Here is a 27907-nt window from a genome sequence, read left to right on the forward strand (position 1 = left end):
AAGTAGCTCCAGAGCATTAACACAGGCGAAGCAAACAGCCCGTTCCAACAGGCATGATTAGAAAAGATGCTGCACTAGTATAAAAAAAGAATATTTCAGTGAAGTGTTCAAAGTGGTGTTGCAGAACAATCTTCACTTGTAGTGACTTTGCTCCACAACATTTACAATGACTTCAGACATGTTAACCAAAACGACTATATTTCTAGAACCCTGACCAAAGTCCCTTTGTCTAGACATCCAAAGTTGCCCTTTCACACAGAGCACACAACCACAGATGATCCATCTCAGACATGTTCTCACCTACTAAAATAACCGTTGGTTTAGGCGATGGGCGGTGCCTGGGTGCGCAGGGAGCAGGATAGAAACATAATCAATACACCCACTCGCCCACAGTGAAATCTCCGGTCCATGATCTGCTCTTTTCACCTGGGCTCAGTCAGACTTTACATAGATTTGAATAGACTGTAACAGGGAGCTAGTTAGGTTTAGTCCATTAATGTTCAGTAGAACTGATTTGGACATTTGTGTTCACACAAACAGCTCCTCCAGGTAACGTGTAGATCTTCATTGAACTGGAAACATTGTTTGGGTTTTATATGTTCAGGTTTTCAGGGTACCAGTCTCTGAGATATCTGTCTCTAAACAAATAAAATGTTGGTGAACTGATTTACATTTCAGGCACTGAAACCTAACATCTAAAAATGTATCAGCAGCATCTTTCTCCAGAAACCAAGTTCCTGTTATTTTGGATAATCCACAAAAGATACTGACAACACTTTTCATATGTATTGTAAAATGGTAGTAATTGTGGTTAGAATATCTCCTAGAGACAATATAAAGTAAATAATAATTCTTGTATAACAACACAATGTTGTGCTAACCAACCCCCCAAAACAGCAGCTTGGAATTCATTCATTATATATAAAACAGAGTCACATCAGATATACCAACAGTACATGTGTGAATTCCTAACACTGGTTAATAGATGTCTTAAAAAACTGCACATAACAGCCTCAGATGACTTATTAGATTAATCATAAGTCCACACAGCCCCTGTTCTCCTCATCAGCAGCTTTGTTGAAATGCTCCTGACATCCTCACACCGAGCGCCGAGAGCGAGGCAGTCTTACGAGGCAGAAATAGTGACATCACCCGAACAACAGCTAAACAAAATAGGCCACAGCTGTTTGGTTCTTTAGGCTACAAATTAGACTCAATATGTCACACAACATCACATCACAGGGAGCAGTGTAGAAAACGCACCGAACCGTCTCCGTTGGACTGAGCTATCTCTTTCTGTTTGCTTACTCTCTGTTCTGTTTTCAGACTAAAGATACGGGGTTCATGCTAATTTGCACTAGATGAGGAATGAACGATAGAGGATGTATTGGTGGGCAATGTATGAATTATGGAGGGATTTCAATAATAAATGGCACCCTCTTCAACCAAGATGAGAGAGTCTTGAAAGAGAGTGGTACTCAGGGAGGTAGTGGGACACTTTGTTGAAGCCATAGACTCTCTAAAGAAATCTGGGGCATATGAATTATACCTTACTGGGTCCATTATCGCTTATCAAGGCATCAAATGAATTATTCTGTCGGGGGCCCTTGCGAATGTGTGTACAGCACTACTATAGTTCTATTTCAACAAGGAAACAGAAGGATGGAGCGATGCTTCCATATGGAGATGGAAACACCTGGGAGGAACCAGCTGTCAGCCTGGAGACATTAAGGCGTCAAATATAACACAATTCATGAAGCTTTTAATGGTATAGCCACTGTATTTACACCGGACTGAGGAAACACTATAAGCATAATTTCTACATTTTCCTCTGAGATAAACTGTAAGCTATCCTTGAACAGGTTGGACAAGCCAGTATGGCAGATGAAGTAAAAGGGGGAAGGGAAAGGTTGGGAGTTTAGAAGCAAAATATGTTGTTTCACAGATTTCCATTTAGACACTGTAGTCTAAAAATACCCAACCAAGCTCTGTGGGAAGGTTTTCCCCAAAACCAATTCAATAGTAGCAGCAGCAGGGACCGGGGTCAGAACTGAGAAAACGATGACTAAACTTCATGAACCGGGAATAAAGATGGACAACACGTCCTAAATTCCTCCCACTACCCAAAAATAAAGCCAAAATGTCTCAGATATGAACGCTGCCATTTTTCACATTTGTAGCCAGAGCCTGCACGGTAGCAACTAGGCGGTGGAGCAGCGGTATCAAAGTCCTACTGATACACACACACAATCCAATCATAAGTCAGTGTTAGCTGTCAATCACAACATTTCACCCAGCTTTTATAGTAAAGACATAACAAATTAAATCTAAACTTAACAGAACAATATCACCTGAACTGTGTGGTGAGAACTACGTGGGAAAAATCTATGTGATGTACATTTTGACATTTTATGTTGGTCCATGTCCCATCCACTAACATGGAGGTGTTGTGATCAAGATTCTTTCTGGTTCACTTTTGGGGAGCCGTCGTGTCGTCCATCTTTATATACAGTCTATGATGCAGCCAGATACAGAGCTCCTTGAAGTAAACCTGGACAACACTGGATTGTCTTCAGGACTGTCCATAAGTGTCCCAGACAAAGTCCAGAGTTAAACCATCTGTGCAGAGACCTGAAGCTCACAGACACTTCTCATCCAGTCTGATGGAGTTTGAGAGGATCTGCCTGGAAGACTGAGATAAACTGCACAAACCTAGGTGTGTAAAGAAGAATGGAAACTGTAACTGCTGCAAAAGGAGCTTCTACAAAATAGTAAATTAAGGCTTTGAACAATTTTCTAAGTGAGAGATTTCAGTTTTTGATTGTTGATGCATTAGCAAATGTAAAATTCTGGATTATTGAGTGTAGACTGTGTAATAACAACTTTTTAAAATCCATTAACAAGTAGATCTACAACACAATATGTCTGGTAATCATGAACCTGGATTGTGAATAGTAAGTAATGATGTTATATTTATAGTATATACGTATGGTGTTTTTTGTATTGGTATTATATCAATAAACATTAGCGCATTTGACAATTAAGTGTTTCAGCAATGTAATTATATATCTGCTATTGTACTGATGGCTGCTAATGGCTACTTGTCAGTGTGGAAACATTAATTGTTTTGCCTGCATATTCAGCACATATATAGCAATTATTTGCATATTGCAAAGACACATGCAATTGTCATTTTTGTAAAGTTATTGGGCAAGCAGAGAAGCTTACAGGAGATGGACATGATATAAGGCTCAGGGTTGTAAGAGCACCACAAAAACCAAGTTGTTATAATTGGAAAATATTCAGTGGATAACCATTACAGTAATGAACACAGACTCAATTTGCAGTAACGTTCTAAAGTGAAGTAAAACTACCACAAAGAAAAAAATACTGAAACCAATTTAGTTCTTATCCACCCACAAAAGACCTGTACAAAACAGGTGAATCCTGTTGGGGATCTCCTGTTGTGTTCTCACATCAGCTCCTCACATTTTTCTGCGGACTTTAGGGGGTTAGCCAGAGAAAGTCAGCAGAAAGTCCAGGGGCTCTCACTCGAACATTTCCGTTCACACATACAGCACCTCCAGAGAATGTCCGGAGGATCTCTGAAGTTCAGTGCCTGTCTGACAGCAGCTTTTTCAAGGAATCATCAATCAAATTTTATTTGTATAGCCCATATTCACAAATCACAATTTGTCTCATAGGGCTTTAACAAGGTGTGACATCCTCTGCCCTTAACCCTCAACAAGAGTAAGGAAAAACTACAAAAAAAACCTTTTAACAGGGTAAAAAGAACGTAGAAACCTCAGAGAGAGCCACATGTGAGGATCCCTCTCCCAGGACGGACAGAAGTGCAATAGATGCCATGTGTAATGGAGAACATCAGAAAAATAAGGGTAATTGCAGCATTGATTGAACACTTTGTAGCATAATGGAAGGTCAATGAATTGATGGATTATTGTCATTAATGGTCGAGTATCTGAGTAGACATATTGTATATCAAGCAGTCTTGTTGCAATCATAGTCCATGGTCAGCAGCCAGCAAGATCATGATCCACCATCACGATCGGATGCCACCATCGTCCACAGTCATTATCCACTGCAGCCATAAGGATCCACCATCAGCTGCCACCTCGATCGTGGTCCACCACCACTATCAGATGCCAACACGATGCAGAATCCGGCATACAGGATTGTGTGTTATCAGTTGGTAGCGGTAGTGATAGAATGTAGTATGTAGAATAGTCTTTGTAGCTTTTTTTCTACAATTTTCACAGTAAACTGATAACCTCACCCACAGGCTTAAGCTAATAGATGTAAAACACAGCTAAAGCACCACTGCAGTAAGCATAGCACCTAAAACAGAAGGGAAATTACAATCTGGATTATAAAAAAGGATTTATTCAGCACTCTTGGCACTGAACATTGAGACTGCCACAGTATGTTCTTTGATGTCAAAGAGGAATAAGACAGAGTGGACCAGCTGTAGAGGCAGTATGTGTCCCAGCATGTTGAGACACCTCTGGCAGCTCTGCACTGTTTATGTTTGGTCTAAAACTGCAACAGGAGCTGAGGCCCCAGGCCGAGGATGTCAGTCCTTGGGTGAGTCCCCTGGGATGTGCTCTCACCCTGCAGTTCTCCAGCTTCTGAGGAACCATGAAAGGGGGAGACTGGGAGTGCTGGGGTCACTTTAGTGACGTTCATGCTCACCCACAAATTTACCCGTTGGCCTCGTCCTGACACCAAACCCCTGAGAAGCCACTGCACTCAAAGTGAAGGTCAAATAGCTGAGGAGGACACAACAAGACGGCCTGATCAAAGTCAGCAGCATCTCCAAGTCTGCCCCGGATATCCGAGCACTTCTTATGTTCTAACTCAATTCTCAAAATTAAATCCTGCTATATCAATGCAACTTCCTCTTCCACGAGAAACCAACACTTTGCATCACATGGATTAAACCTGATGATATTATTATTTCTATAAACGAGAACCAGCATCATTTGATCCAGAGATAAATTAAATGATGCTGATTGGAAAAATATATACGATTAAAGCCTGAACAATTAGAGGGAGTTCCCCTTTAAAGGCCAATAGACTAATTTACATAAAATATAATCCATATTCCACGTATTTTGATATATTTACCCAAGCCATCCAATGCACCTTATTATTTTAATATCTATGGATTTTCCACAACACAGTTGTGAATGACAGTTCTGAAATTAGGGGAAATATTTTTCATTTAGCAGGAGTTTGTGAGTGTTTCATCTTATTGCTCAAATGACGGCTTTTAATGCCGCAGCATTCATAACCCGTGCCTCTTATCATGGCTCGCTCCAACACTTGATGGAATTTGCCATCACACAATGGTTGGAAAATACACTTCAAAGGCAAGACGCATCTAATCTCCTCCACTCTGCACATTGCAAATTTGCTGTGATAATAAGATCCTGCCTTCCCAAGCGTTCTTAAGGATCTGAACCAAGGATGAGAATTTCATTTCTCTCTCTCTCTATCCCTCTCTCTCTCCCGGTAACTAGCTCTCTCCCAGTGTGGCATGGCTGAGGTGGGGGTGGGGGGGACTGGTTGTACTGCAGTTTGAGAGAATCTCTGCAAAAGCAACACTGCATATCTGTGGAACCCATCCCATCCTTATGTAAAAGCCCTATTTTACAGTTTTTTCACACACACACACACACACACACACACACACACACACACACACACACACACACACAACAGAGACACTTCTGACAGCACAGCACAGTGACCTAGTTTACATATGGCCCAGAAAGATCAAGCATGACTCCCTCAGAACTGCTATGGGCACAAAAACCTGGTTCAGTGCATTCAGTCAGGCCAGTGCACATCGGCGAGCAGCAAACCTACCAAACTATAACAGGGATGCGCCACTACTTCAACTACAGTTTGCAATGCAGAAATCCAAAAAGAGAACCACATCTTCGCCAAAGTCAGAAGGCAAGTGGAACTGCAAATGGGAAGGGAAGCAGGAAGCCCTGCAGGTAAAGATGTCAGTGTGTTGTGTTTAGTCTGGTTGAGGGCAGGCTGAGGACACGCTTGTCGTCGTAGGCACAGCTGCAGGACATACTGCAAAATCACCACCTCCGACGCCCCCACTACCCAACTCCCAGTGCCCTACATACACCACTCCACCCCCTCCAGGTTATCTGCACACATGAAGAAGGTTATGGATGGAGATGCTATCACAGAGAGCACATTAGCACAACAAAGAGTTTTAGAGAAGGGCCCGCTAGGATAATTAGCTGATCCCTTACCAAGATGCCATGTTCGATACAGAAAAACATGCTTATGGGAAGACATAGTGTCAGGTGTTAAGGGAGGAGATGTAATCTGAGCCACATCCATAAAAAAATTAAAAAATATAAATAGCTGTGAAATTGTGGCTTTCATCAGACAACTCCAGCACTATAACTTATATTCCATAAAAGAGTCATTTGACATTGTTACTTTATCACAGAAAATAACAAAAAGCATAACAGGTCTGCTTTAACCTGCAACATCTCCGTACAGGAGAACCAAAGATCAATACATTTGCCTTTGTCTGACACAGTGAAACATCGACATCCTCTTGAAAGATTTCTTACCAGAATTGCAAGCATTATGATTTAATATTATGATTTAATATTTGAGTGAAGGCAACATTGACAGACACAATACAGACGCCATAAAAGCTTTTATAAATATAAGAGTAGTTCTACAAGCCATTGGGGGACAATCTCAAAGGCAGCCCCTCACATCTTCAAAATACAGAACAAATAGACAGACATATAACAAGCATTCCAACAGCACATACCAATGACAAGCCCAAGAAAGTGTACAAAGTCAGCTTGAGTATGACTTTAACAATTTAGAATGATTAATTTCATCACAAGTGACATGAGGATGTCATTCAGGTGAGTGAACAACATGCAAGTTTGTTAGATGCCAATTGACTCGGCTGTCCTGACATCCGCCGAGGCATCTGCTTTAATATCATCTAATTCCATCTGGAGGGCAAATGGGGGGTGCAGCAGTGTTCTGTTAAGGCCAAAAAAAGGCCTGTGTGGCAGCTTGTTGCCAAGCGTGGAGCGCTGCGTGTTATCCAGGTCAGAGTGATCTAATCAGGTGTGAATGAAAGCACTTGGCAGAGCTCCAGGCAGAGCTACGCCATCATCACTCACAAATGTAAGTACACATAAATTTGTCTTACTAGACCAACATAACATTTTATTTTATACCTTTAAAGCAGCACAACATACTTTTGACCCCCCTTTGATAGGGTCGTGCTAACACTTAAGCCGTTTTCAGACATGACCTCCAGGTAAAATCCGGAGAATTGGCCACAGAGTTTACCCGCAGTTTGCCTTTCACCCATGCACAAGACAGCGGGAGGTTTTCTGCACAGATGCGTTCACAACAGCAACAAATCCTCCTCTTTATTCAGGTGAGAGGCAGGAAGTGATGCATTAACTCTGCTGCGTAGATCACATGATTTTGTTTGCAGCAACCCGATATGTCATCAGCTCTTATCACCACAAACTCTCTTGACATCTTTGTCTGTGTCTTCTACGTGTATGATGCCGTTTTTTCACCGGGAGATATTTATTTTATTTTATTTGTTTGCATCTGTCGCGCGTTAGAAGTGTCATAACCCCCCCACTCACACATCGACTTCTCCTGGATTTCTACGGAAGTCAGGCGGATAAAGTCACTGCAGAGTGTCTCGCTTGGACTTTTATGTGCACACATGCATCTCCTCTGGAGAAAATACAGAGGATCTGCGGCGTCCAGTGTATGTCTGAAAGCAGCTTAAGTCAGCGATGAGTTGAGAAAATTAACAAATAATTCTGATATGTATTCAAATTTTAATATTGAAGCAAGTGTCAAATATTCACGGTGCTGGATTTTATTTAGCAAATGTGGCCATTTACTGTTTTTGTTGCTATTTATTTAATTGTGTTCACGCTAATGTTTCTATTTCACAAGAGTGACACAATTACTCCATACTGTCCGGCCACAGCAACAAAAAAAATCCAGTGAAGGGACTTAACTCTCAGGATGTTGTTTTCTTCTGAGCAATGTCACCCAAACTCCACCCAGAACCGCAGCCATTCAATAGAGAAGCCTTCTACTTTCAATGGTCTGAGCTCAGACCAATCACAGCACCCCCTACCCCCCTTCTCCCAGACCATCAGCCAATCAAAGCATCCCTTGCTCTACACATGACTGTGTGTTGCTGTCCATCAACTGCCTCATATATAGTGCATGGAAGAAAATGTGGAGCAGTTCAATAACTTGTGTCGTAGCCAAGCTCTGTGTGTGTGTGTGTGTGTGTGTGTGTGTGTGTGTGCATGTGTGTGGGGGAATGCATGTGCTTGTTTATCTACGTAGAACCATGGAAAGAGAGAGAGGAGGAGGGAGGAAGGGTAAGGGAGAGAAAGAGAAAGAGAGAGATTTGTAAGGCACTTGTATTTGCAAACTACTGGCTGGGTTCCCACTAGAGGCAGGGAGATCAGACTGAAAGACTATGTGTCAGGAGTGTGTATCTGGAAGTGTGTGTTGGTCTGGGAGAGATACAGGGAGAGGGACTCGTTCAATCCATTTCAACAGCAACTTTTCAGCCCGTCTGCATGAGGTTTATCCCTGAATATGGAAGCTTTTTGCTCGTTCTTTTTTTTTTTTTTTTTTTCTCACCACCGTAGTCGCCACAGATTCACACTGCCGAAGTTGTGGCCACACCGTAGGTAAGTATTTGAACTGCTCGTCCTTCCCTGAGTCTTCACTGATTAAAACTTCACTTGTCCACTTGTTCGAATTTTGTTTTACACCACTGCATGACTCATTCAAACAAACTAAAAATCCATTCGTGATTTTATTGAAAAAACTTTTTTGTCATAAATGTTAAATTGTAAAAAAGGCTTTTTTCTGTTATAGCAGGTACAAAGACAGAACAGTTTTATTTGTTCATGTTGTGTGTGAGTGTTTGTGCTTGGTACAGTTTGTCTATAATGTGTGTGTGTGCGTATGTATATGTGTGTGAAACCAGACAGAGGCTCTGTGTGTGGGAGAGTTTTGAAAAGGATGTATGTGCAAGAGAGACAGAGAGATTGTGCGTACTGGACAAAGTGTGCCAAGTGTGAAAAGTGTGTGTGTTTTTTTCCTAAAGCTTGCTCTGTGGAAATGCAGACTGCGGTAGCCAGTAGCGATGTTTAACTGGGAGGAACTGAGCCAGACAGTAGACAAAAGCGAGCAGGGCCGTCCAGACAGGGCAGGTCAGCCATTAGAGGCGGCAGTGGAGGGACAGGTCAGCCAGCTGCTGCTCCGCACCACGAGGAGGGGGGGCAGCCCGCCTTTAGCGTTAGGGTGAGGGTTAGAGTTGCGGTCGGGGTTAGGGGTGACCATGCTTCACTTCGTGACCACCTCTCAAAGTGCTCACCTTGCACCTTGCCTTCTTTGAGAAGCTCTCTATGCTTTGCTTTGCCAAGATCAGGGAGTTAAGGCACAGTTGAATGAGCTAAAAATAATTTCCCTTGCATCACTTGTCACAATCTTTCAGTTTGCAGATAAAGTTTCATTTTAATGGCAGTGGTTCCAATCAAAAATCTAAAAGGCTGATGTAAATGACTTTCTAGAGTTAACAAAATCTATTAAGGAGAGCAAATACGCCAGAACAAGTACAGATATAGGAGGCAGTGAAATGCAACAAAAGAGGAAGACTGGGACAGACTGTAATTTTGAGGTTGTTTTTTTCAATTCCCTTTTCTGTTGGTTTTCCCCGCCGGCTTGCGTGGGGGTCGATGGGTTTGGAATGTATTTATTGACAGGAAATGCTGGCTGTCCCTGTATTTTTTGCCCTGGTCTGCTCTTGTCCAAAGCTCTTAATCCACCACAAAAAGCTGAGTGCGTGAGGGAGTAGCACCAACCGAGAAAAACACTGCCCCTTATCACAGATGGCTGGTGCTGCTGTGGTAGTCCCCTTCAGAAAAACACATTCACAGACAGCATAAAGGCTTAAGAGGAGAAACAAACAACACAAAATCACACATGAATACAGTAAGTCGGGACTGTTGCAGAGTGCTGGCGATTGCAAGAAAGGGCTCCTCTTTGAAGCTCACACGTCAGCTTGTGTCTTCACTTTGTTACTAATTCAGATTTTTAAAAACTGTTCAGGTTGTGGTCTCCATCAATTAAATTTTTTTTAAAAACAGTGTGTACATGTATCTCATATCTGAGGCTCTTGGACTAAAAGCAGACTACCAGTCATTCTCTGAAATGCCTGTACATGTAGAGTCTTGTTACCTCGATACACATCTCAGCCCTCATCACCAGAAATGAATGGCAACTAGAGTCATACACTACATAACCCCAGTCATCGGAGTCATTCCATGAGACTGTCACTGTAACACAGGCTGCTCAAATATGCACTTCAGCCTACATACAGCGGCTACTGCAGTGTTTTGACTCCAAATGAGAGGGAAAAATACACTCTGTTCTTACAAAAACGGTACAAACTTTGCCAATTGATTACAGGTAGTCAAAGTCCATTGTTGACAGAATGATAACACTTGGATTTTTGCAGCATTCAGGAAACATTGACAGTTTTGTGAAGTCCAGTATCACTTGCTCATCAGCTAATGTCTGATCAGTTGCTGAGACCCTGCTCTAAAGGTCTGGGTGGACGTTGGTCCTAGGCTTGGAGCTCTATAAGTCCCTTTGCTCCCGTTGCTCCCTCGCAGGCCTGTGTGTGTACCTGGATTTGAATAGAAACCAGACAGCAATGCCCCCTCCCCCTCTGTCACCACTCCCACGTGGGACAATGAGGATTTGTTAGTGCTCAGCCGCAAGCCTGCTGACACAAAGCATATAGCCTCCCAGTCCCAAGCCCTGGAGTGTAGCAAGCTGAAGCACAGGCAGGCAGGACACCAGCAGGGGGGCCCGGGGTGGGGTTTGGAGGGAGGAGAGGAGAGTGGGGGCAGTTTGTAGGGGTGGGATTAGCAGACAAGAGTTCTAGGTTGGGGGATGGGGGCCTGAAATGAACAGGAAATTACTGCCTTTGATGAGACAGAGGCAGATTCGCACAGGCTGAACTCCTCCGGGCCTCTTCCCCCTGCCGTAAAAAAACCTGTTTGAGCAGAAAATGTCAAAACACTTCAAGGCCCCCATGTGTCACTTCCCTCTGGCTACGATGGAGTTGTTAAGTCCGTACACAGGTGCTAAGCAAACACTTGCAAAACTTTTTCCCTCCAACACTGCTACTTACTGCACCCTCAACAACCTTTCCCTTCCCTTCCCCTTCCTCCCTCCAAACGCCTGCCCCTGACCATGTCATGGGAATCCGATTAAGTACTACTTCTATCCGACCCATTTTCACCCGGTGAAAAAGCACAGCTCAGTCCATGTTGCACTGCGGGGAAACCACAGACCACAGCATTTATATTTAGCTTTCTGCATAAATATTTCAAAACCCATGAGGGTGTGGAAAATATTATAAATATACTGGTTGATGCATCAAAGGAAGAGGAGCAGAGATGAGGAGATAAATGGAAGCGTAAAATCAGGGTTTATTTTGCTTTCCAAACAAAAAAAGAAATAAGCATAGCAGTTTGCCCAGCCCAATATTTCCTAGGACCTTTAGCCACGTTTGACTCAAAGAGCAGGAGGAGGGAGCACTTCGCTGGTCCCTTATTTACATGATTGTTCACTATACGCCTTCACAATTAAATCATGATTCAATGTCTTACAAGAGAACTGCATTCTTTCCACTTACACCCACTACGTTTGAATCTCTTGTTTTTTTAAGATGGAGAACTCCCTCCATTCCATGTGTGTGTTTGCGTTCCTGAGCGTGAGGGAAGATGGTAATGTGTGTTCACTGAATATCAGGGTCGATTAGAGAGTCTCATCTGGTTAGACTACTGCAGATTAGACAGGCGGAGCAGATACAGGCCGCGGGCTGGTCGTCTGGCGCTCTGACCCACATTGCTCTGATGTGCACGTCACTTCCCATTATGCTGACAATTGGACGCCACATCAGCTGAGCAGGCCGTGATCTGCATACCCTCCCCGCAGGCCAGGCCTGGCTCCCCCTAACCTCATGCTGTCATAGGCCAACCTTGACCGTCCTGCTGCCTGGCTACAGGAAGTGTTGGATGAGTCACTGTGAGGCATCGCCATCACAGCTCTCTGTCCTAACTTTGTGGGTGGTAGATTTGGCAGGCTAGCCGAATGTTGACCTTGATGCTAATATACTAATATCCAAGCTTCAGGATGTCAGGTCAAATAAGTAAAAGCCTGTTAAAGAGCATCCTCTGTGCTTAATGTTTAGCCAAAAGCAGTGTGTAACTATAAATTAGTATCAGCTCTCTGCCTTCAGGAGAGTGTCCAGGACAAATATTCAGATTAACAGCTTTAAAATTTGTCAGCATAATTTTTCACCATTCAGAATTGGATGGGGTTTTAATATTACCTGGTCGTTTAACCTTTTCTCTCTGCAAGTAAAGTAATGCCATGACTGGATCCAGTGTGTCAAGCAGTTATGTGTCCACCATGGACAGATTTTAGTCAATTTGTTTCCACCCTTCCTCTGTAGAACCTCTCCACATGTCCCTGCCCTCTGCACAGGATTCTGAATGGGAGCATTTGGTGAATGAGCAGAACTTTTTCAATACGCAATTCTGAATTTCATCTCTCATCTGACATTTCAACAAGTACTTGAACCAAAAATACATGGCCCAGGCAGCCTATCATTGGTGCGCCTGCATGTATACTTTAGTTCGGCAGCTGGCTGACAGAGACAGGTCTGTTTGCAGGCTGCCTGAAAGATAATTGGCAGCTATGGAGTGAAAAGCAGGCTCAGCAACAGATAAGGGCCATGTGGAAAGCTCCATAATCAGCACGGATTAGCAAATGATAAATCATGGGTTCACACAAGTATGCTGTCACAGCTGAGCCAGAGAGAGAGGTGGGAGAGAGTGGAAGGGGAGAGATATGGAAAGAGTGGGATACATAGCACGTGAGAAAGAGAGAAGAGAGTGAATAGTGGAGAAGATGTGGATGTTTTTGCTGTATTTCAAAAGAAAAACACAATAATACCATCTAGCAGGTCAGCAGGAGAGGGAGGCTGAGAGGGGGAAATGAAAAGAGAGGAGAAATTAAAAGCTCTGCCAACACTCTGGCTAATACAATCTTCTGCCTGTCAGATTACCTTCTTTAATCCAGAAAGGTTTAACGCCTCTTAGAAATCTGAAAGGAGACATGAATTCAGCAGAGATTTTCCTCTGCTAGAGAAGAGGAAGGTGGGGGGAAGAGGGGTTAAGTCTCTGAGCAACTCTCCAAAGCACTGGCCTCAACAACTCTGCTGCACAGTCGTCAGACAGTTATGCAGAGGATCAGCCAATCCAAAACACCGCAATGATGACTTCTACATTCTAGACTTTTACCGCAGTGTTCGTCTATCACTGAGAATCGTGCATTAATGCGTCTCCAAAAAATATATTATATATGAGCACTGGTCGCCTGTCTTTTATAGATACACCAGGACATAAAGATGAGCTTAACTTTGGCTTAGGCGGAGCTGATCAGGTCAACAGAGCACAAAGCATTGTACAGCGCATTAAGAACACAGTGTCCCTGCTGGTGCGACGCAGCGGCACGCTTCCCCACTGTGATGAGGCCGGGTGCTTTGTAATGTTTGTCATGCAAAAAAAAAAAAAACGGGTAAAGTTGATGTGTGGGAATAATATGTAACCATCGCCCAAATATGGAAATACGATTAATGAATTTGTTTAGTCTAGATGTGGCAAGGTGCTAACAATGCAAAGGGTTTAGGGGCTCTGATTTTAACTATGACTAGACTCAATAGAAGAGAAGCTATTCAAGATTTAGTAATTTGGACATAATTTGCACCACATATCTCTATGTCCTCTGTGTGTATGCTGTTGGATTGGGAGTGGCTGAAGGTGTATTTTTCAGGGTGCACCTACATTTTTTAAGCGAAATGAGGTGCTTCGCCTCCCTCGAACCAGCTCCTATAACTTATATTTCTGCACAGTTACCTTTGCTAAAAATATAATCAACACCATTTAGATTGACTACACCACTGTCTGGCCGTAAGGTGGCACAGCCATCATCTGGGAAAAGGGTGATCAGTATCCAGGTCATTCCCATGCTGGCTCACCCTGCTGGCACCCACTGATAACGGAAATGTGAAATCCGAATTGCCGTCTGTGATTTTCACTGCTTCCCTGCTCTGTGCCATTTCTAAATCTCTCAGTTTGAGGCTTGGTTTGTGAGTTGGGTGCAGGGTGTAGGAGACAGAGGGTTTTAAGATGATGATGATGATGATGATGATGATGATCAATTTGACAGCCCAGTCCCCTGCTCCATGCCATTTTTTACTGCAGTCCAGGGTGCAGTGAGTTTAAGCACCGGGCAGGCGAGGGAAATGCTGATCCACGTGCGCACCGACGTTCCCACCACAGCACCACGTTGACATGACAGATTTAAATGTGGATTATGTGCTTCAAGTGAGCATTGTATCACATTTTGTTTGAGTTTCCTTGAGGATAGATTTATTTGTGTTTTTCAAAAATATTTCTGCTGTGCTCTAATTACGCAATCAAGGGTTAGGGTTAGGGTTTCAGAATATTGAAATATGATAGTCAGAGCAAGGATTCTGCGTGTGAGCTTTGACAATGCCAGCGTTCAAACGGGGCTGCGAGTCTGACCTAGGGATAAAGTCTGTTGAAGATAAAAAGTGGCAGCAGGCTCCAGAGAAATGTCACGGTTAAATCCAGAAGACAGCCACAAAGGGCTCTCTCATCCCGCTTTGTTAGAGATCCTCAAAACTGCTGCGAAAAGAGCCCAGGATACATATTCATCAGTCTCAGTGCTCATGACTGAAATGAGCCGACAAAGCTTCAGGGAAGAGGGAGGAGTGTGCCTTACAGTGCAGTTCTCTCAGGCATGCTGCAGTAGTGGATAAGTCAAATAGAGCCAGACTGACATGATGTGATCAACTGCATCAACGCAGGTTCAAAGGTGCACCACAGAGAGAGAAAACAGGGCAGGAAGACAGGCACGTTCATCAGCACTGAAAAGGTGCTACAAGGAGGATCTGAGGAGAAAAGGTAAGTCATAAGCGGTGAGGGCTGTATGTTAGGGAAAACAGTATGTCACTATCAAGTGAGAGTCATATCCTAATGCTGAGAGAGGAGCTGGCAGCATCGACGGGTGCTGGCTCAACCACAGTTAAGGCTGCAAACGAAACCCCTGGAGCCTTGGCAGGATGATCCATGGCACGTGGAGGCAGGGTGTTTCTGAAAAGGCTTGGCATTCCGTCTGAAGGAGTCCTCATGTTGGAGCAGGGCCAGCCTGGACACAGCTGCCTGTACTCAGGTACAGCCAGTATGGCTTTTTTAATAGTTACAAATCAATGCACAACAAGCACCAAAGAAATACACTATGGCTTATCAAATTGTGAAATCTTTGATAATCAATTGCTTGAAACCGGAAAGGGTTCAGCTATTTAAGGTTTTGTATGCTAGAATTTAAGGATCAGAAATCATGTGCATTCAGCATCAAACTTCATTCCTTTTAGCATGCTCAGCAGCTAGACTCTAGATAGATTGATTGTATTATAAGTGAAACTAGAATATATTTCACAATCAAAATCAATATTGTAAGGTCTAAACCTGACTGTGATTGTTTTCAGACATCCGAAATCTGGATAATGTCCGAAAAATGGAGTCTGGACTTTCTTCGGAGTTTGCCTTTCACATACGAGCAACTCAGCAGGAGATTCTCCAGCCAGATGCGTTTACAACAACACAACAATCTAAAATGCATTCAGGTGAGGGGTGGCGCAGCATGCAGGAGACATGCAGGACGTAACATGTCAATTCCCGTGCGTAGATTATCCCTTGTTTCACAGCGCATCCGACACCGACATCAGCCTGGATTACCAAACGTTCTCCAAAGTCATTGTCGTCGAATTATTTTATTTTGCATCCGTGGTGAGATAGAAATGTCATCAACATGCCCACTTACTCATAGTGAATCCTCCAGAGAATCTCCTGCTGTGTTCTCACATGGGTTCATTCTGGAATTATCCACTTTGCTTGCAGGAAAAACTCAGCAACTGACTGGGACGTTTACTGATTTTAGCCTTCTGCTGACTTTATATCAATTCTGTTACATCACAGTCCACACTCTTTAATTATGTGGCAACAAAGACAGCAGTAGCACAGCTAAATACGATACTGCACGACCCAGCGGCAAGCTAAATCTCATCACAAACTTCTTAATTCGAGCAGATATTAAAATGTCCAATCTGACTTAAAGCCTATTTTATGACTGGCACAGCAATTAAGCCATATTTGTTGAATTTGATTGAGTTTGCCCAAAAAGAGGATCACTTACACCACAAGTGATTTTAGCGATTTAATCATCCAGTGCACTTCCATTAGGAAATGTCTCGCAGTACCAGCTGATTGTGTAATAATAATTGTCAAGAGACATGACGAGACGGGGAAAGTGTGTGAGCGCATATGCTGGCAGTCTCCCAGCCTGAGTATTCTTCAACAGGCATCTGAGCTATGCTAGGAGTGTCAGGTTAATGTGAGTACTGTTATGTGAGCAAAATATTTGTATTGTCAGAGGAATGGGACAGATATAAAGCATGTTTTGAATGTTCAGTGGCAGGACAGTCTCCTAGGGTATTTCCTAATCATATTTTGTCACTCTGTGCCTGTCTTTTCACAGCCTATGGGATTCTGTGAAATGAACACAATGTGAAATGAAAACTGAAAGAAATTATTTTCCTATAAAAATAGTTTGCCCGTGACTGTAAATAGTAGGTAGTTTTATAGGATAACTGTCTAGAGTGTGAATACTTTCACCTTCCAATCCAGGGAATCACAGCTCAGTTCCTGGCCCAACATTTTCAGTTCCTGGCGAAGGTTTTATTTTAGATTTTACCAGAAGCCAAATCTAGTTGTCAAAACCCTCTTACAGAGAGAAACAGTGTTTGCAACTCTGAGTTCTTGTTGCTGGTGCACAGGCTCCATTCCCCTGGGGTTCTTGTCTGAGAATAGATTCCCACATGATCCAATTCTTCATATTTCAGGCAGCATTCAGGTCCTACAACTTTTGCAGAGCTTAATCCCTGACAACGGATAAATCAGAGCACCATTGATAACTCTGTATGAGGGGATCAACGTTTTGGTCATGTCTAATCATATCACCGACCTAAAGTTCACCTTTACACACAAGAAACTAGTTGAATGCTTTCTCCAATCCAGGCTATCCCAACATAACTAACAATAGAAAGGTTTTAAGAAATTGAGTTCATTTTTCAGATTTGTGTATCTGTTGCAGTGGCCTTGTTTCAGGCAGAACAGAGCCCTGGCTAAAAACCAGCCAGCTATGCAGGCAATCCGACGAAGAGTACACTGTGTGCTTCTCATTGTCCAACCCCTGGAATGTGCTGACGACGCCGGGTTCACACTGGTTCAGTCACACTGTTGTACTCTTCACTCTGGCCTTGTCAGGCTCTCATGCTCATCCAGCTATTTTTACACACTACACTTTTGCATGTTTTTCAGTTATGCAAACGTTTCTGGGGACCATGCCAACAGCGGTATTATCAAGGACCCTGATGCAGAGTGTGGCCACACCTCAAACTGATGAATAAGTCAGCATGTGTTAACACCCATTTCCCATAAGTTCTACGAAGTGCAGGGAGAGCGGAAGTCAAGTTGGATGAAAAAAGCAGGGGGAGGGAGAGGGAGGGATATTTGAGAATGAAAAAAGCCCCTGTGTTTCTCAGGCATGCAGCCAAACAGTCCAAGCGCCAAGGAGGGAAGCCACTGAAGCCCGAGCCAGAGGAACTGAAAAAACTATTGCTTCCCATCTCATCTGAGTAGAAACACAGAGAGAAATTGAAAAATGTGGGGGAATTTACTGTTGATGTAAAATGTTGATATTGTAGAATGTTTTATTGTTGATTTGTGGTAATAATGACCAGTAAACGGTGTCAATGCAGGAGAAGGTCAACAGTGCCTCTCTTCCCAAAGTGATCATGCATTATGCAGAAAGCAGGACAAAATGGCTTCTTTCTAAGAGCCTACAGTGTGTAAAGACCAACAAGAAAGACTACAGATCCAGTTCTCTAATTCTATGTCTTGAATCAGAATCAGACACAACACGAAGCCCACAAAACTGCGACTAATCTCTCTACGATGAGCTGCAACTGATATTCACTACCTTCCCTAACAGGTTCCAGTACCTCTTCAAATCAAAACCCCAACCTATATAACATACCAAAATTCTATCTGAAGAGAGGATGCAGAACAAAGAAAAATTCAGTGTTCTAAATCTCTTCTGAAAGACAGGGGAGAGGAAGACAGAAAAGGACAGACAGACAGTCATACAGACAGAGAGTACATTAATAAAACATGACTGCATGATTTTCCAACCTCAAAGAGGCGAACACAGGAAGGCGTACTCCCAGAGCAGAAGCTGAGGTTCAGCGCAGGGTAAAGGGAACAGTAATCACTAACTAGCTGAACACTGCAGTGCACTAGTTTAAGCTGAGGGGCACAGCGGCACTCTCTGATCACACTTGCACCAATTCGCCTCTTTCCATGAGCCAGACTGACATCGTCTTCTGTCCTTTTATTCCTGCCATTTCAGATTTTTTTCCCCCCCCTTCTTTTTGTTCTTCTTCTTGCTGCCGGCTGAAGATGAGAGGAGCGCAGCCTCGGCGGAGACAGATGAGAGTTTTGTTAGTAGTTCTGCAGAAGGTGAGGATGATGACAGCGATCATGGCATTCAGCACGTCTGCAAGGCTATTTAAGGAAAGCCACACCTTTGCATCCCCGTCTCACCATCCTTCTTCACTTCCACTTCTTCTCATCAACGTCATTTGAACCTCCATGCCGACATGGGTGGCAATATGTCTTGGCATGGAGTTGCTCAACACAGGCCAAGAGAAACAAAACAACACACACACACACACACACACACACAAAAGGACTTTGATACTGGCAGCATACAGCTATATCTAGCTTGTTTTCTTGGTGACGATTAGCATTGCAAAATCAGTAATTGTAGTAAGTGACAGGTGTGCCATCACAGCAGGCTTACCCAAAAAACATGTTTATATTTGAAGAGCAGACATGTTAAATATATGGAAAAGGAGTGTTTCTGTGATTTTATACTTGTGTGGGTCAAACATAGGTGAAAACTTAAGTTATGTACTCATGTTGCGTGTGTTGATTTTCACAAGCAGCCAACAATCAAACATATCTGTCGAGATTCAAGTTCCTGGTGCCCACAGTGAACATTCAACGCTGTCGGTGAGTTTTAACTCTAAACGAAACCATCGACCGTTAAATGTACCCTGAGGTATCCCAAAACAGACACAACTGTGTGGAAACCACACATCCTGAAACATTTCAGTTATGCTCACATTCATGGAGGTTTTAATCTCTGGGACACATTTCATTAGGCACCAGATCAGCTGTGACGCAGGAGGCGTTCACTCTCAAGGCTGCAATAAACATTCATTGCTGTCGGTGGGTTTACATAAGAATAACTCACTGATCAATGAATGCAGACTGCGGTTCAAACACCTCAGTAAGCGACCAGCCCCGGGAACCAACAACACCAACTGTTGTGAAAAGGCCTGATATAACATTTTATTGTAATGTGAGAAATGAAGGTAAACCAAAGCTTTGCATGCTTACAACTGATTTAGGCTTTTAAATGCAAGTTTACTATGTGCATTGTTCCGATGCTACTGTACAAACATCTTAGCATTAAAGTTCAACATTTACAGTTCCAAGTGGTACTTTTCAATTCATTTGTTCACCCATAATATAAGAAAAACACATTTCCTCACTTACCAGTGTATCTGGACACACAGCAGGTTTTGAAATAATCGTCTCAGCCTGCTCATATTAAGGAGATGAAAGTAACTTCATGCATGCTGAAACATTTGGTTTCAAATATCAAACATCCCGTTCCAGAAATGGCATCTCTCGGATAATCCAAGGAACACTCTGGCAGTGGATTTTATAAGGTTTATTTCTTCACTGTACTTCTGATGGAAAATGTACACAGTGAGGTCTGTGGTATAAAGGACACTTTTTTTGATGACATTTTTTTATGTTTTTAAAAAATCAATTTCTTACTTCTGTGGGCATCACCAAAGCAAAATGTTATTATAATAAAAAAAAGATTTTATATTTGAGTGGAGGCAAAAATCTCCATCTGATATTTCAAAGTGTGAATGAATCAAAGTATAAAGCGACCTACATGACTGAATGACCCTAGTGATAAGTGAGTTAATATGACGTTATTGAAATTATGTGTCTGAATGTCACAGTGAATTCATCTGTTTTCATTTCTAATAAAAGTTGTGCTATCGGTTGTGCTAGTCCTGCAGTCAGTGCACATTGACATCTGCAACATTATTACCGCACAGCAAGAACATACAGTAAGTTTGACCAACGAGCAGACATGACGTTCAATCAGCCATGTTTCAAGCCACAGCACATTGATTTTCCAACTTCATGGAGGTGAATGGAAACAAACAAATTCACAGCAGCAGTAATGGATAAAGTCAGGAATTGATGAACATTTTTCATTACTGGTGCTGATATAATACCTTAGTTATTTAGTACCTTATACAATCAAAGCTTATTTTGCAAACTTCATTCGGTATAGCAGCTGTACCTGACATTTTCTTATAACATTGAAAATAGAAGGGAAAATTCATTATAATGTGAATATGGAAGTGACACATGAAGAAATGTTATTTATAGCATCTACTTACATTATCTTGTGAAATAGGGATCTAAATGTCTTTATAAATCAACAAATGTATTCAAAGTAATTATTAGCATATTTTAGACATTTATTTGGGCTGTCACAGATTATTTCTTGATGTTTTAGATCTGTGATTCAAAAGACCAAGGTGTCAATACAGAGCTGGTACAGCCATTAAAGACTGAACCTCGTTGTTATACAGACTGGACCGCACTGTATTTGACAATCTTATCTAAATCAGGCAGGTAGGGGGCTCAGCATGTTGCCTATGCAGCAGAATTCCCACCATGACCCAGATGTTACATTCCATAACTCAAAATGGATTTCTGTTCATGTTTGTTAATGTTGTAAGCTTTCTGCTTCACTGAAAATCCACTGCAAAAAATGTGTGAAGCAAACTGGAAAAGTCTGTGGGCTTTGTTCCGAGAAGTTGCTGTTCTCTGATATTGTCACATAACCGAGTCTGAACTTACCAAACTGAAACACCACTCAAACAAAAAACTGATATTCCAGGAATTCCAATGCCAGAGGAACCCTGTCAAGGACACGTTAAAGACAGACAGGCTGCTGTGGGGGTTGAACCTAAGACTGTAATTATAGGACAGTCACCCAAGTGTACTGTAACTAAAATGTAAGGTGAAACTGAGAAACACACCAAACTCAGCAGCAGTTCAAATCAACTCACACAAATATATATATTTTTCTAAAGTGAAACAATCTGTGCCCACAATTCTTGGAAAGTTAATAAGCCTCATAACCCCATTTCAGTGTGTAATTGGAGGAGATCTAGACATATGGAAATAATCTTGCAGTAATTGCCCTGTAAGGTTATGTTAACATGCTGGGAAATTTCAAACACATTGATGTTTTCCAGCCGGAGCAGACCCCAAACCTTTTATTTACAGTGGAAAAGTGTCTGAGGGGACAATGTGAAACAGCCTGGGTCACTTCTTGTCTGTTGGGCGGCTGTGGCCCAGGAGTTGGAAAGGGTCGTCCGCAAACAAGAGGGTCGGCAGTTTGATCCCCGTCTACGCATGCCAAAATGTCTTTGGACAAGATACTGAGCCCCAAATTGCCCCTGACAGTGTGTGAGTGGGTGGATGGCAAAACTACTGTAAAGCGCTTTGAGTGGTCATCAAGATTAGATAAGAGCTATATAAATAAAGACCATTTACCATCTAAATATCTTAATAAAAAGGAAACCAAGTATATTTTATATGATATACTTGTACACACAAACACACACACACACACACACTTATATGAACATATATATATATATATATATATATATATATATAATTATGTTTACATTTATATATTTTTAAATTAACTGCTATTAAGTATTTTCTATGAATATATGATGAAATCTTAACAATTCAATAAAACGAAGTCTGCAGCTTTTTAAAGCCAAAACTAAATATTGCGATACAATGCTGACTTTTAATGAGGGATTCATCTACGAATGAATAAGTGAATGACTGAATCAAAAGTCAGCACATTGGTTCGCTGCAGCTTACAATTAAGCCGTGTAGCAAAAGAGGGCTGTATGCGGAAAATGGATGCTATTTTCTTCATATATCAGGGCCACACATAAGTTTGCTTGTTTATCCCTGTGGAGTTTGGCTTTGTCATCACACACTGTGAAGTTATAGGAACTGACACTGGGAATAGCATGACCCACTTCTCCCTGACCTGGAAAACTCTGCAGGCTGACCCCAAGTCTAAAGCTAACGCAAGTTGCATCAAGCGAGAAAGAAGGGACGGTGAATCAAATCTTGGCTAAACATGAATTATGAAAGGCTAAAATAACAAGAAAGCACAGAGGCCAGCAGCGGCAGTGGCAGCCCCCAGACACTCAGTGGCACTCACGCCATGTTCAGAGTGCAAAAGGCTGGAACACCCATGGGAGAGGAAAAGGAAAATCAAGTAAAAGAAAAAAAGGCAACAACTGCCCTTTCATTCTTTATCCGCTTATCTATACATTCATTTGAGTCAAACACAGCCCTTAGGCCCTTAGTGAAATCCACTTAAAATGGAGGGAGAACACTACAAAAGAACAAAGACAGGGATATGAAGCGGCGTCAAGTGTTTGACTGCTCTGCTGCGTAGCACATAGGAAAATGAAAACCTGCTGATCTTGAATGACTTTTGGACAGAGGCATATGAAGTTAGCCCAGTTATGTGAGGACAAAGGAAAGGCATGTGGTGGGCTCCAGCCAAGTAGTTCCATATGGGTGTTGAGTTCACTGGGTCCAGGTGGCACGTGGGAGCATACATCACATGGAGGGCTGTTATGGTTCTACTGCCCCCTTAAGGCCTGGAACATGTAGTGCTGCAGGAGGCTTTGCTGCATGTGCTGATTTACAAGGTAGGTTTCTTTACAGATAAACGACCGGTGGAATTAAATAATTTTCCAGAACATAGTGGATTGTGGATAACATAATCCATGTTAAAAACCCAGTCGGGCATGGAATACATTTTGTTCATGTACACAAATTCTTGATTATTTAATCTATTTTCATTCCTACTTTGTACACTTCCTAAGAGATAATGATTTAAGTTCTTTGGACTGAAGCGAGACCTCAGAGGCAAAGTTTAATAGAGAAAGTCTTGTCCCCAGCTGGTAATGATTAACCACAGAACAGAGGTAGTGTGATAACCCCACTGATGACCCTCTCCGCAGCGATTGGTCAGCTGTGTGAGACACACAGGCAAGGGACATGCATGTGCCTACATAGGTTATAAAAACAGATCTTAATATGAAGGATAGATCTCACAGAACTTGCTTCAATCATTTACCATTTGGATTATAGAACATACGTAAATACAAAAGGCCTCAATTTAGGATGAGGCTTTGAAATGATCAATTATTTATCCAGGAGGATGTGTGACTGATTAGGAGTTACAGCTCCAGCTTTTATGAACTCCTGCATTCTACCACCACCCCAAAGAGCTACATCTGTGCCCAGGATACCACACTCTTAATGGTTTACAACCCAGTGAACCACAAATCAATCTCCAATAAAAAAGACCATCTGCAGGATGAAGATGGCCATGAAGATGTTGATGCATGCTGCAAGATTCCGGAGAAAGATTTGGAAGAAGGGCCAAGGAAAAGAAGCAAACTCTCCTCATTGGAGATATCTGAATAGACAGGGTTAGTGTTGAAAACAGCTGTTGCTAACTCAGCTATTTGGCCCCTGACCCGGGTTTTTCGGACACTGAATGGGGGTCTCTGATTTCCCACCCCTGTCAGAACATTTACAAGCCTGCGGAGCCCTGCCTCAGCCCCCTTGACCCCTGCATCACCCTTGCCCAATGCATGCACCGAGGCATCCTGGGAGCAAAGTAGGGCCATCAGAGAGAGAGAGAGAGAGAGAGAGGGAGAGAGGGAGAGGGAGAGGGAGGGAGGGAGAGGGAGAGAGAGAGAGAGAGAGAGAGAGAGAGAGAGAGGGAGAGGGAGAGAGAGAGAGAGAGAGAGAGAGAGAGAGAGAGGCCACAGCCGTGAGTCTACCTCGTCAAGTTTACAACCCAATCAGACTCAGCCTCATAAATCCACGCCTTCTCCTGCAACATATAACAATGCAAGCCATTCACTATTTGCGCAGGTTTAGTAGTTCCTCTCAGGCATCTTTCCACTTCTTAGCGACCCCCCCCCCCCCCCTACTTCTTTCTCCTCTCACAGGTCTATAAAGCGAGCGATGAGAAAGCCTAGGACGGTGCAGAGCTGCACACAATCAGGTCAGCACAGAGTCACGGAGAGGTCAACAGTTTCTGAACTGTGTCCAACCTCTGACCCTTCATGGTGCCACCTGGCGCTGCAATAGCAGCCAGGGGAGTCCCAAATGAACTTCGCCTGAACCTGGACCTTAACATTGGACCATTGCGTCACCCCTGGCCCTTTGCTCCCAGTTTCCTCTGTGCCAGAAGTCACACATTTCTGACATCTCACATTTCAAGTTTGCGTTTCACCCGCCATGGAGGGACTCTTCTGATGATGCCATTAAAATGGTGGACTTGGATCTGGGAAAAAAGGCAGCTGACCTCTCCACCAGCATGTACTGGATATACACAGACCAAGACAGACATTGATTTTTTCTAAAGCCAGAAAAAGAAAATCACAAATCTCTAGCTGTTTTTAAACACATCATTTAAACCTGCTGGGGAAATTTCACACGATCTCTCCCCGAGGAAGCTGAGGAGCAAGGGACGGCTGCACATTGAAAGAGCTGCTCCCTTATTACTGAGTTTATACTCCCCTCTTGAGGATTGGAATGGAAATTGTTTTTTTCAATAAAATGACTTCTTAACCACTAGATGGAGCTATCTATCTGTAGACAGAAAGACAGACAGACAGACAGACAGAGACAGATAGATAGAGTTTGTTTGTGAACTCACCCATGCTGTCATTCTGTTCAGACTCCATCGGATGGTCAGTGTAAAAGCCTGAAGAAAAAGGCACAAAGATTTAGCTGTCAGATGATTGACAGAGCGATAGAGATGCAGATACTTTCGCTGGTATTAAGATTTTATTTAATACCATCAAATAAACATGATTAATCCCACAAATAGTTTATTAACTGCTTTGATGAAGTACATTTTTAAGTAAAACCCAGAGATTGTTGAAATGAATAAAAAACTGCTGCTTTTTCAACTCATAATATTTAAGTAAAGTAAATATTGAATAGTCTGTTTAGACATTGTTTTTATATTTTTGACACATAACTTGACATGTTTGACTCTGTCAAATTGAGATGGACTTGGAGTCTTAATGTCATTGGCAGATGATTTAACTATGAAACCAATCCTTAGTTGCAGCTTAAACCTTTTGGGCTTTTCACTGACATTCTATCATCAACAGAAGATTTGAAGGAGAAATCAAAGCATTCTCTCGCATGGCTTCTTTTTCCCCACCACAGAGGCCAACGACACCTTAAGCACCTCCATTCATTAAAAAGGGGCAGTATGGGGTTATAAGTAACAGTGCAATGTTGGACAGAAGTCACTACTGGCGAGCACTTGACTAAATCAAACAATGATTTACTGCACAAAGTAGACACAATAAATTAGGCTGATATTGTTTATGATCATATCATATTAAAAACTACATTTCTAATATTCATTTTACTTAAACTGTAGCAAAATATATCAGACATAATGAACCTATTGCTGCCATTTACTATTGCAGTATTTATGATTATAACAGTAACATGTAAGATCCATGTCAATTACAGCTTCAAGAGTAATATAAAATGTAATCCCCTCTGTGTTAAACATGTGGACACATGGAGAGCAACATTTTAAATCTGTCAGCTGCAGCCAAATGATAATCCTGCCACTCTGACTTTTATAGTCAATATTCAAGCCTCACAACTTGGACCAGGCATATCTCTTATATCTGATAGTTATACTTTTAAACGTGGACTCAAACAGAGAGATTAGAGTGCAACGTCAGGGGGAGATTGTATTATGAATGAAGTTCTGCTGAGGAAACAGCACCAAGAGTGTGTCTCCAAAATACACAGTGCACCTCCACTGTTGTTTGTGCAGGGTTTTCACCAGAATCAACAAACTGATAGTAGGGGAGAGTGACACAGATGGTATCCTGTTCTCTGGATGATGCCTACTAATCATCCTGTAGCTTTATATATCGTTAAGGAAAATGAGTGGTTTCTAAAATGATCTTTCTTTGCCAATGATACCTCTTGAATCTTCCTTAATTTGTTCAGACTTTCAAATCTAGGGCTGAAGTGCTCCTTTAAAATGACGTATTCAAAAGATTGTTTACTCTTTTAAGCCATTTTTAGCCTATGACAGTTTCGTCTGCATCCATCTGTCCTCTAAACCTCATTACAATTGCAATACACGAAGCAAAAAGACGACAAAGTTCGGAGAAATGAAAGAGCAACTAACTAAAAGAATGGGCGCATCAAACAGGCTGCTGGATAGACAATCCATATCATGTTAATTAACTGTACTGTACAAACAGGATCAGTCAAACTGCACCTTAGACAAGAGTGGCAAACCACACCAAGCCTTATATATCATACCATCTAGTCATTACCCCAGAACAATCTGTTTGCTTCAGATTGATTACCCTTTTGCTGCCTGAGCTTTATTTTATACCCACTTTTTTCACCGTCTCATCTCCATCAGCAGCTTGGCCATCTGTGTGGCCGCCGTCTGGAGACACAGCGTCCACTTCTCACTTACACGGTGCCCGGCGAGCTCCATCACTCACATCCAGACGGGTACAGAGTGGGGGCTATCAGTGCGTCAGATCCCCCTATCTGTGTCAGTGTATCACCCTGCTATCAACAGCTGCAGACCCCTGACCCGACACACGCCAGATGCCCCCCCCCCAACCCACCTCCTCTCCCGCCCGGAGTCAACACCGGCATATGTTCTCCCTGGAGCATACACCAACACACAAGCTCTGTTCCAGCTCACACGTGCCTCACCCTCCCCTGTACAGACACACACTTATATTGACGAACAACACACAAACACGCAGCCAGGCACCCCCCACCTTAACGATACTGACACTCTGAGATATGTCACAGCTTTCAAATGAGATTTACTGTAAAATAATTAGGAATCATGTCTCCCATCGTCTTCCACTGCATCTCTGATGTAGAGGTCAAAAGCATTTTAGCTAACTGACAAATATTTTCATTGCATTCATTTTCTCACTGTACATCTTCACTGAAACCGTTTTAACCCCATTTGCTTCACATTATTGTTCACCAGTTTTCAAACATGGCACAGGTTTTGAATAGATCTATTCACCTAGTTAAAAAAAACGCATCTAGCCATGCAGCAGAGAGCTCTGGTTTTACGGTCTTCCCCCAATACCAGAGTGAATACCAGAGTTCCATTTGAGCAGCGGCAGCTCCAGACTTACATCTATGTCTATATAGGATGCATGTATAACAAGTATAATATTTACCATATTCAGCATCTTAGTTTAGCTAATTAGCTGTAAACAAAATAGCTGAGGGAATGTCAAGGGCTACTTATAAGTATTGGAATTCATATTCATATTTTAGAC

The 27907-nt window shown here is 42.5% G+C and overlaps 1 protein-coding gene and 1 long non-coding RNA gene across 4 annotated transcripts in view; both read right to left on the bottom strand.

Moving 5' to 3' along the window:
• The window catches only part of nr6a1a (nuclear receptor subfamily 6, group A, member 1a), an 85427-nt gene that overhangs the window by 40912 nt on the left and 16608 nt on the right, over positions 1–27907 (bottom strand). For all 3 annotated transcript variants that reach the window (XM_034595795.1, XM_034595796.1, XM_034595794.1), the window contains one exon: positions 25255–25302. In XM_034595795.1, the coding sequence (XP_034451686.1) occupies positions 25255–25302 (48 nt within the window). The remainder of the gene's footprint in view (positions 1–25254; positions 25303–27907) is intronic.
• LOC117767935 lies at positions 3774–15276 on the bottom strand. Its single transcript, XR_004614971.1, has 3 exons — positions 15266–15276; positions 13372–13373; positions 3774–3919 (listed from the first exon to the last, which is right to left on the bottom strand). It is a non-coding gene; the product is annotated as an uncharacterized LOC117767935 (long non-coding RNA).

This window comes from Hippoglossus hippoglossus, chromosome 9 (assembly GCF_009819705.1).
Source record: "Hippoglossus hippoglossus isolate fHipHip1 chromosome 9, fHipHip1.pri, whole genome shotgun sequence".
Classification (NCBI taxonomy): Eukaryota; Metazoa; Chordata; class Actinopteri; order Pleuronectiformes; family Pleuronectidae; genus Hippoglossus; species Hippoglossus hippoglossus.